The 11,070-nt window shown below is 49.4% G+C and overlaps 3 protein-coding genes; 2 read left to right on the top strand and 1 right to left on the bottom strand.

Moving 5' to 3' along the window:
* Window positions 1-3,885: 3,885 nt before the first annotated feature.
* On the top strand, window positions 3,886-5,487 carry GSTUM_00005595001 (uncharacterized protein; the record flags this gene model as incomplete). XM_002837712.2 has 4 exons in its annotated part: window positions 3,886-4,329; window positions 4,385-5,138; window positions 5,199-5,399; window positions 5,457-5,487. The coding sequence occupies exons 1-4, from the start codon at window positions 3,957-3,959 to the stop codon at window positions 5,485-5,487; spliced, it is 1,359 nt and encodes a 452-aa protein (XP_002837758.1). The 5' UTR covers window positions 3,886-3,956.
* A 112-nt stretch (window positions 5,488-5,599) lies between these two features.
* GSTUM_00005596001 (uncharacterized protein) lies at window positions 5,600-6,560 on the top strand. XM_002837713.2 has 2 exons: window positions 5,600-5,798; window positions 5,859-6,560. The coding sequence occupies exons 1-2, from the start codon at window positions 5,622-5,624 to the stop codon at window positions 6,045-6,047; spliced, it is 366 nt and encodes a 121-aa protein (XP_002837759.1). The 5' UTR covers window positions 5,600-5,621; the 3' UTR covers window positions 6,048-6,560.
* A 1,270-nt stretch (window positions 6,561-7,830) lies between these two features.
* On the bottom strand, window positions 7,831-9,530 carry GSTUM_00005597001 (uncharacterized protein; the record flags this gene model as incomplete). XM_002837714.2 has 2 exons in its annotated part: window positions 7,831-8,747; window positions 8,815-9,530. The coding sequence occupies 2 exons, from the start codon at window positions 9,528-9,530 to the stop codon at window positions 8,096-8,098; spliced, it is 1,368 nt and encodes a 455-aa protein (XP_002837760.1). The 3' UTR covers window positions 7,831-8,095.
* Window positions 9,531-11,070: the final 1,540 nt, after the last annotated feature.

Genomic DNA, 11,070 nt, shown 5'->3' on the forward strand with positions numbered 1-11,070 from the left:
TGTTATTTTTTTTTATACCTTTTGCTTTTTTAATGGTTAGGTTTTGGTTGGGCATCTGGCGGGGGTGGAGCGGGATTGAGAATAGGGAATAATTTAATAATTTTTATGAGATTATGAGTAGTAGTTAATGAAATGAGATTTAACGGCACATGGATTGAAACCAAAATTACACTCTGGTGAAGCTTGGGCCGTGATTTGGCCCCGGGCGAATGGGTGTAGGAAGCCAACATGATCGCCAGTCATACATAATCACTCACACCCCCAACGTTTTCCCCCGGGTTGCCCACCTCTTCACACTATCACACTCACCCTCGCCATACCCACCCGCTCCCCTGATTGCCGACCTCACAACATGGCACCACACCTTCGACATGCAAAACATGCCCCGCCCGTCCCAAAATTACGCCCAATCTGTCTGTCACCCGCATCCACCAACCGTGCACCCTCCGCCCTCTCCAATTTTACACCCCATAAAGAAAGAATATCCCAACCCCGAACAGCACGCATATGCTCTCCAAGCTAAATGAGTGCCGATCCCTTATCCTATAATAGACTGGAAAGCTCCGTCCCCACCACCTTCCACACTCAAGCAACCATTATCCAAAAGCACGACTAATTTAGTCCCTCTGCGCTATTTCGCCAAACTCCCGATTCGTGCCATTACCACCCCTATCAGGCCACAAATCGAGACGAGACCAAACGAACTTTAGAGTGTAGCTCACAATCGGAGGTGAAAAGATGAGAGAGAATCCCCTTTCGCACGAGAAGCTCTTACTTGGGGGTTGGTGTCGGAGGATATATGGGACCACCCAAGGGGCGGTTTTGGTCCCGGCTCATTACACATCCCACCTCAGATTTCCTCCATTCGTAGTGATCACGGTTCCCTCTTCCATGCTGTTCACCCACTCCACCTCACTTACCCTACTTACCGATAGATGTAACAGCGCCATACAGCAGCACAAGCATCCCACATCTGCAACGCCTGGGGCAGGATTCCGAGACGTTGTGGTAAGTGTTAATTGCCGGTGTGAATACCACCATGATATATTACCGACCCAGTAGATTCATCCCTGAAGCTGCGGTGATTGTCACACCGGTGCAGTGGAACTTGAGATCAAGAACACTTCAAAGTGCTGGAACAGAGATATGCGGACACAGTACTTTCCAGTAAATTGGGTGGGGACGACGGATCATGTCCCTGTAAGAAAGTACTGACTTGTGCCGGCGGTAGACGTGTGAAAACTCCCATCGGACGAACCACCAACGGCACCGGAGAGGATAACGGGATTCCCTGCCACAGTGCTGATGACGCTGAGGGTATTCCGCCTCCGTGGGTCTTCTGACCGCGAAGGCGGGACAAGACCAAGTCTGAGACAATGGGTACAATTCTTCATGAAATAGCCCAATCCACAAGTGTATTATCCCTCCTACCAGCTCTTTGCTCTGCCCCCCCCCCCGGACCAGCACGCTCAGCCCGAGCATTCCCCCTACGGGACCTCCTACGAGTGCAGAATACCTTGGTCGCAGCGGCGACGGCAGCGGCAGCAGGTTGCTACTCTTCGGAACCATCCCCCGCCAAGGATAACTTTGCCTCCCCCGGTAGGAATACCAATTTCTATGCTATTGGCAGGGAGCAGGAGTGCCTGGGAAAAGACTGTGGAAATATATTATAAGAATTGAATATGCAAAGATCCTGATTGGGACTGTGGGGTGTATATAGGTGTTTACAGCTCAAAGTGTGGAAAATGGGGGGGGGGCTATCATACTAAGTACTTTAGGATCTGTTTTGCACGGCCAAAAAGATATACCGGTATGCCACCCTTATAATATTATTAAACACTTTGTGTGCAACGATTTTGTTTCTCTTCAAAAAAAAAATCCCCCGAATAGCAGCCCAAGTGAAAAGATAGCACTCGAGTTATAAAATAACCTTCCAAAATGCATCAAGCAAATAAACAAGACCAGACCAAGTCTATAATAATATTATTATATAAATCACAGAAAGACAAGACCACCATGGATGTGACCTGTTTCTTCTAGTCCTAGCTGTAGCATATCTGACGGCAAATCTAAGGGCATTACTTTTTTTTTTTTTTTAACTTTCCTGTTTCTTCATATCTATGATACTGTTCCCATACTAAACATTCATATTCCCGGGAACAATATTATAGCGTTGCAAGTCGGTAAGCTCTAATACTGTACTGTACTATACTTGACAGTTAAAGGCCTCTTCGCTTCTAGTACAACATATAGGCTATTCACCAACTGCAGGGGTTTGTATTATATAATATTACTGAGCCGTTTCAAACCGGATTCTCAATGTAGAGCATGATAAGTAAACCCTTCGAGCTGGATAAACTGATCTCCAAGGTACGGTAGGGAAACGTGACCCCCCAAAGTAGAGCATCATATATAATATATCATACAATAGTATACTGAGCTGCTCCTGCAGATCACTGCTATGTCTCGACCCCAACCATAATATTAAGGCTCCTATATAAAAAAAATTATTTATTGCAATAGTCACCTCCAACCACCACATCACATCAAAACACGGCAATCCTCCTCCCTACCAACCCATGCAAACACTACCAACTCCACCCTCGTACGGATTCCAACTCATCCAAAGCCTCATGATCTTTTTGTCCGTTCTTCTATTTCCCGCACTTTGAGCGACGGAAATACCAATCCAGAACGGTGCGCTACCGTAAAAACTCGAAGGGGAGATTAAGGTGCTAGGATATTGGAATTGCCTCCTCCACCGACAATAGTAAATAAGTTTAGCCGCTGTGCATTAATTAATGCACGGTATCCCCCCCCCCACGATCTCGTCCCCACCAAGGGCAGAGCTTACATTGTCTTCTTTTCCTCCTCCTCCTCCTCCTTCCAACGCACGATAGTTGATAAAAAGGGGAAAACCCCCAAGAGTCTTGTACAGTACAGTACCACTCTCATCTACCGTAGTGGTATTCGGGTTTCTCGTAGTACCGGTAACCTACCGTACTCGTCCACGGAACGGAAATGATGCGAAATTCAACAAGAAAGATTACGGTAAGGGATGGATCCAACACAGTATTGTGGGAGATTTATGCTCTTAGAGGCTGAACTCAGTCCTGTGGTCAAAAAAAAAAAAAAGGTTTTTCTTTTTGGGGGCGCCACCTATAATACTTTCGAGCTGGTGTGCCAGACTTAAAATTATTTGTTATCATGCAAAAAAAGGCGTTTACACACTACGGTAGTCCTTCAAACTCGTAAATACTCCCTCGTTGAGGTCGGACAACCTAAGGTGACAATTCCCATAGAAAAGTGTCCAACTTCAACCCGGCCGCGGGGGTAGACTACCGCATAAACGTTCCTCAACACCAGGCTTGAATGTATCTAACTTGCTAGGTACTGTACAGTACCGGTACTGGTATACGAGCACTCTTTCAAGTCATGTTTCTCAATTGGCATTGCCCCACCCCGCGCCAAGCTGAGAATTCGAAAATAAGGCTAGAGATGTGATACCGTGCTCGCGCTTTACCTTCTTCTGAGTCAACGACTAACTTACCCCTCAGCACAACTGCACCATGAAATAGCACTATTGGAGTCAGACGCGCTGCAAAGTATTTCCCAATTCGGTTGTTTTAAATGCTTAGTTTACACACGGTGAGTCCGAGTGTACGAGGCTTGCTGCTTCTTTGTCCTGATAGGGCTCGGGAAACCGAGCTGGTGGAGGGATACTTTGGTTTGGATCTGAGTTTTTGTCGAGATGATGCAGTGGCTTTAAGTTTCAATCTGTTTAACATGCGAGTGATGGGAGATGTAGGGCGGAGGGTGGTAGGCGCCGAGGATATAAACCCCTCGCAAAACCCCCCATTCTGCTTGATTCAATAGATTGCTGCTTCCACCGCAAGTATCATAGTAATTCTACATACATACTACTCCTCCAAGTGATCCACAAACCCCAACCAACAATGGCCATCGCAGACGTCACCTCTTTAAAACACCTCCTCTCCCACTCTTCCACCTTCACCATCCCGGCAAGAGCATTCACGGAGGACTACAATAACTGGACGAACTACGCCCTCACCACCCCCAAAGCTGTTGTCAAGACCACCAATGAATCCGACATCCAGACCGTCGTCAAATTCGCCTCTGAGCACAACCTTCGCGTCTCCGTGAGGGGTGGGGGGCATAGTGTGTTTAATTCTTGTGATGGGATAATTCTTGACTTGGCGGGGTGGGATGAAGTTGTTTATGATGATGGCGATAACACCATTAGGTTTCGGCCTGGGGCGTTGAATGGAAAGGTGATGGAAGTTGCGGGGGGGAGGGGGAGATGTGTCAGTACGTTATCCCGTGCTATCTTATCAAGAGGGCATGAGATGTTAATGAGGAATAGTGAGCGGAACATGCAACACCGTCGGGATGACCTCCCTCTACCTCGGTGGCGGCCTCGGCCCCCTAGCACCAAAGCTCGGAATGGCCATAGACTCGCTCCTCTCCGCCCGCCTCATAACCGCCTCCGGCGAACTTCTGACCGTAAGCCCCGAATCCAACCCCGAAGTCTTTCACATCCTCGCCGGCGCCGGACAAACCCTTGGCGTCGTCACGGAAATGCAGATTAAAACCTACCCACTCAACGAAACCCTAAACACCACGGACGAAACGGTATTCTTTGCGTCGATGACATTCCCAGCATCCCGGATCGCAGAGGTTGCTAACTTTTTGAGCTCTGCGAAATGGGATGAGAATACCGCGGTTTACCTCTTGCTCGTATCTCCACCAGAGGGAGGCGCGCCTTTGTTCATTTTCACCGTGAATTACTATGGCAACGATGAGGATGCGAAGAGGGTATTGAAGGGGTTGTACGACTTGAAGCCTATCGCAGAGACGGCCAAGAGAGTGCCATACGTGCGGATGAATGATCATAGCGAGGGCTCCGGCGAGCGCGGGGAGTTTAAGCGCATGACTGGGGTGGGGCTTAAGCGGGTGAACGTTGAAGGATTGAAGGGGATGGTAGAGGCACTTGAGAATCTGCTTTCCGCGGGTGGGGATCTGGGCAAGTCTTGTGTGTTGCTTGAGTTTTTGGGGATGGGTGTTGCAAGGAAGAGCTCTGTCGGTGTGTATCCGCATAGGGATATCGATATCTGGTGGTTAGTAGCCTGTCTTTCACGTCTCTAGAGTGGCTGCTGACCAGTATGACGGTGGCACAGTATCCCTGTACCATGGTACAGTCTCCCGGAGAATCATGCGAGTGCGGAAAAGTTTTGTAGAGACGTGCGCAAGGCGGCGAAAAGAGGGGACGTGCGTGAAGATATGGTGGTATACTCTGGGTTCCGAGCTGGAGATGAGAAGCCAGAAGAGCTCTGGGGAAGCAAAGAAACGGCAGACAAGATTGCAGAGATGAAAGCCAGGTTGGATGCGAAGGGAGTCTTCCTTAAGTTTTTAGCTTGATGGAGTTTAGTTCTTAGCCAATTTGATGTTAGCGTTATCACGAACTAAGAATCTGCAAATAAGTTAACTTATTAATGCTTCAACATTAGAATCAACCCAGGGTTAGGGTTTCCATTCCATCGTCACCCCCCTAATCCTTCCCCGCTCCCCTCCTCCTACCTCCCGCCCCATTACACCCAACAATGCACCAAACCCTCGTCCTCTTCCTCCGCCGCCTCCCAATCCACATAACCCTCTACAGCCGTGCAACGTGCAGCCTCTGCGATACAGCACGCACCGAACTCTCGCAGGCTTGGGAAAAGCGGCCATTCGAGTACGCTGAAGTAGATGTGATGAAGGACGACAAGTGGCGTGTTTATGTACCCAACCTTCATTCCTAGCAAGTTATAGCTGCGGTTAAGTTGATTGGGGGAGAATAGGAATTCGACGTCCCGGTAATCCACGTTTCCCGGACAATCGGGGAGAAGGGTATCGAAGAGGGCGAGAAGACGCGAAAGTTGATGCATAAGTTTAAGGCTGCGGAGGTGGTGGGAGTAATGGAGAAGGTGTTGAGCGAGGGGGGAGTAGAGAGGAAGGAAGGGGGAGTTGAAGACGGGCGCTCCTATTAGATGCTGGCAACCGGTATCAACTCGATTTCCCCTGCCAAGCCGGATGTTGGAGATTGAGTGAAACTTGATGAATCGATCAATAGAAAATACGAAAAATATGTGATAGGATGGACAAAGGGTGCGGCGAATAGGTCAAACCCTGCACCGAACCCGCCCAGGTAAAAGCTGATCGTGTCCAGACCGTGATAACATAGCACCCCTTTCCTCCTTCTCTCCCTAGCGATTCCGCACTCCTACCTGCACATCCAATGGCCCTCCAAACACCCATCCCTCTCCCCGGACCAGTCACCTCAGCGCTCCTCCTCCCCCTCTTTTGCATCCTCTCCCTCTCCCTCCCACCATTCCCACTCCGCAGCGTACTCTTCGTCCCACCAATCGTACTCCTCGTGATCGCGATACATGCTTCCCCAGCCGACCCTACAAAGCCTCTACTAACTTACGCCATCGGCACCCTCTGGCCATTGTACCTCTCCACCCTCTCCCAACACTTGTCCCTTCCCGCACCCCCTGAAACGCTCCTGCATCTACGTAGCGACAAGCCCGGCGAAGCCGCGACGTGGGGTTTCTCCTTGCGGAAGATCCTCTGGAGCGTAAAGCTATTTTCTGACCAGCGTGGCATTGGGTGGAATTTTCGCGTGAAGGGAGTTGTGCCCACGGCAAACAGGAAAGTTGGCAGGTGGAAGTTTGTCTTTGGGAGAGTGGTCTGGGGTGTGTTGTTGGCTATTGGGCTCGATCTCTGCTGGGAGTTTGTGGCTAGGGGGTATAAGGTTCCTGATGCACAGGGGGGTGGATATTTAAGCACTAGGGATAGCAGCTTTGGTGCAAGGCTCGCGATCGCCGCGTTATGTTTCTCAGGCATTGAACTCCATCACGTCTTCTGTTCCACGGTTGTCGTCGCCGCGGGATTATACGAACCAGAGGTATCCCCCATCCCGCCCTCAATATCAAGAGAATTACACTAACACCCTCGAGTACAGGACTGGCCACCATTTTTCGGCTCCCTAAGAATCCTAACCTCGATCCGCAATTTCTGGGGCAAATTCTGGCACCAGGCCATCCGCCGAACACTAACGATAATCTCAACCTCCATCCTGACATGCCTCCACCTCCCATCCTCCTACGCACTAGTCCTCGCCCTCTCATTCATAATAAGCGGCTTCTTCCACGCTCTACCACTCCTCGTCATGCCGCCTTTCTCATGGTCTTCATTGCCCTGCGGTATTCTCGCGTTCTACTTCTCACAACCCGTCGGAATACTGCTCGAGACACTCGTGTCGTCGGTCTACACTGGCAAGAGCACCATGTGGACCAGGATGGCGGGACATATTTGGGTTGCGGTGTGGTTGAATTACACAGCTCCCTGGTTTTGGGATGATATGTTTGCCGTGGGGATGTTTGATGAGAATCTCATGCCCATGTCTAGGACTGTGCGTCGATTGTACAGCGGATGAGTTAGGCTGTGGCGCGTAGGTAGGGTGCAAATGGCAAATGGAGAGAATTGAATTTCACATGATCCTTCCTATCATATTTGCCCTGTTTCTCGAGTGAGACTTGATGTCCCGGTGAGTTACCGGATGTAGCCTGGTGGACAGATTTGGTAGTTCTTCTAGTTTCCCTATGGGGTAATATCATATCTGAGCAGAAACATGTCCAGTGGGAAGTAAAGCAAAAGCCTAGCGAGTGAGAAGAGGTGATGTTGGAGTCCTGAGAATGGCCTTCTTGATGCTGAGATCCAAGGCTAGAAATTACGTACTGCGCCGAGTTGAGCACGAAATCGGCTCGATCTAAAGGATTGTTTTATATTGAAGGATAGAATGATGGGTATGGAAAAAAAGGACAGACCAGCACTAAAAATGCTAAACATGCTGAGGAGTAGCTCAAAAGGTGGAACGTAATGATAAAGGGACAATAACAGATGTGGGTATCAAAACAACGACAAAAAATAAGAAAATCGTGGAAAAGTTAGTCGCCAAGGCAAACAGGGTAGGTAGAGCAAGCAAAGTCGGACACAAACCAAGCAGAGTAAACAGAGTGAAACAAAGAAACATCTACGTAGAAGGCTTAAGCCCACGAGTGCCCGGCTTGACCACATTCACGAGCCTATACCTCCCATCGAAATCTTTTGCCCTCTCTCCCCCTCCCAAAATGACGCCTTCCACCCCAACCGCTTTCTCCTTCTCCAAATCAGCCCTCTCAACAATTCCCTCCTCAACAGCCCACTCTATAAACTCGTTGTCTATTCTCCACCCCTGTTCAGCGCCTTCAGCCTTCTCGCCTCCAGCGTCCACCTCCAAGTGCCCCCCGATATGTTCCATCTTCTCCCCGAACTCCTCTCGGGTCCACTTCCTCCCGCAGTGTCCACACTTTTCCCAAGCTGGAGGCTTTCGTCTCTGCCTCTTACACCTCTCCACCATGTCTGATAGCCCCTCAGGCATTGTGACAGTAGTGCTATGCATGCGCTTTACATGCAGTGTGAAAAGGTCTTTTCTATTAAACGTGTTCTTTTCTCTCGCCCCTGAAGGTGAGGGTGGAGGATCGGTCTGCGGAGAACAAGAAGCTTGGTCGCAGCGCCAGTAGTTGAACAGAAGATGCTGGCTGTGAACATGGCGTTTCCATTCGTTTTTGCTTGAAAAAGTTTGTGGGCAAGATGCGAAGGAAAATATACAGTGATAGGGGCGGGGATGGCTTGATAAGTGATTCCTTTAGACCACGAAATTAGCAACTGCGCTAGATATACATAGGAGCGAGAGGGGAAAAGAGGAGTCACCGTAGGTCAGAATTACTCTTGAATACCACGGTGGGGTGGTCATTGCAAGATAGTTCTCGTTTTGCTGCCTTCATTGTAGTCTTTTTGCGCCCGCTGCTGAGCTTTTTGGCTTGGTCGGTCCCTTCCTTCGTTTCTGAGACATCCTTCGTGTCCGTGACATCCTTCGATTCAGTGGCTACAGTCGCAGTAGTACTTTTTTCCCCGCCACCCTCCCCCTCTTCTACCGCTAGTACAGTCTCCATTTCTTCATCATTCTTTGGCTGCTGATCAATAGTTTTTGCCCTCTTCCTTCCATTCCTCCTGCTCCTCCCCTTCGCCTCCCCTCCACCCCCCCGCTTCCCAACACTTCTCTCCGCCTTCTTGCTCACGGTCTTCGTATTCTGGTCATCTTCCATTTTACTAGACACTTCCCTACAGGAAAAGAAATAGATGTGACAATCCCCAGGAACCACCCAAACCCTTATATACCAAATACCCCGCCGCGCCGCCAAGAAAAAAAAAATTTGCTTTTGTATTCTAGGCTGTGCATGTGCGAGGGAGCCAGCCTCGTGCGACGGTGCATAGCAAACAGGGCGGCGCTTGACAGCCTTGCGCAGAGCTCCGGCCTCCGAGTAGGCTCGACGCAATGACAAGCAACTGGGCGAATTACTTGATTTGGTGGCGAATGGGTCTGGCCATTGGCTCTTGATTCCCACTCCTTTTTTTGCGGCTCGCATGCTTTTGTGTCGGTAGATAAATGCTAGGGTACCCACACCGCACGGTATCACGCTCAAGTAGGTTGTTCTTGAAGGCCCGGTATTTGATCAAGAAGGAGGATTTGAATGGTAGAGGAAGCGAAAAAGCGGCATGGCCAGTGATTGATGGGGCGGGTTGGTCGGAAAGAGACCAAGGAGCGGCAGGTTGGTATCAGGTGAAACTGCAATTCTCGCCACTGAGGCACTGTTGATAGCCAGGGAGGGAAGGGAGAATAGGAGAGAGGAGAGCTGGCCGAAGCCATTGGTGAACAGCCCTTCTTATAGACTGCAACGCAGTGCTTGAGGAATTGACTCGTATACTCTTTCTCCATCGACTCTTACGCCTCTGTTGTCGCTGCCCAACTCCCTACGTGTGGTCCGCCTGCCAGGAACAACTCGACCACCAACTTTGCGCATTGGTGAACACTCTTGGGTGCCTGATAACGGAAATTACCGGTATAGCATTGTTGGGACTATACGTTATAATTTGGTTTTTGATCGTAACCAGCAGGATGCAAGTTACCTTGTGAGAATCGTAGCACAGCACCGTACGGCACTCTAGACGATTAGTAGTGTGTTGGTGTCAGCAAATATTATCAACCACGATCCAGAATTACCATCTACCGCTGCAAGGACAGCAAAGGAATGAATGACGAGTGGGAATGAGCGGAGGTATCAGTAGGATATGGACTAGTCTCGGTATACAGTCAACAGCGCTATTTTTAGGCGGGGCATAACTTCATATGTATACCAATGAGGTCTAGAAAAACAGAAAGAATTTCACAGCACAGAGACCTCTATATGTATCAGAGACAGGAGCGATAGCCTCAGACGACAGTGGAGGATTTGACGAAATGGCTGAAAGGTATCATCGAACGAAGAGTGGCGACGACTAATGTTCGTCCCCAATTCCACACTTTTTCATCTTCTTGACGCAGGGAGAAAGGGAATGGGACGCCACTAGCATACCGCGGAGAGAAAGCGTTCTGCAATGATTCGATTTGCCTTCCCCCACTTTGGCCTGGGCTGTGGGAACCAACACCCTACGATATGCTACACTCGTATACTGCTTGGGTGTGTTCCAGCCAAGTGGACAACACCTCTACTTTGACAGTACACCTCTGCCCCGACAACGACGCACTCTACTCGTGATGTCGAAGCGTTTTTAAAAGGGAATGCTATTGCATACCACTAAAATTTCAGCCTTTTGCTTGGGTCCGGGTGGTGTGCAATGGCAGTTCTTTCTTTAAAAAAAGAAGAACGCTTCGATACTACAAGGATTAGGCGGTGTGTAAAGGGTGAGACAACATGTACCTCGTACTTGTCCCAGTCAATCAGTACTTTTACAGTACTCGTACGGTACTAGTGCCCGAAAACAGGGATTAAAGAAATATGTGGTGAAATATCTGTGCACATCTGAGCACCCATACAAAATCTATCCCCCCCCGCTTTCGGGTACCCGAGTACTTATAGCCTAAGACAAACGCTCGTACCACTAGAAACCACAAATATCCAGCATGCT

The sequence above is a fragment of the Tuber melanosporum genome, assembly GCF_000151645.1.
Source record: "Tuber melanosporum whole genome shotgun sequence assembly, scaffold_2, strain Mel28".
NCBI classification, from domain to species: Eukaryota; Fungi; Ascomycota; class Pezizomycetes; order Pezizales; family Tuberaceae; genus Tuber; species Tuber melanosporum.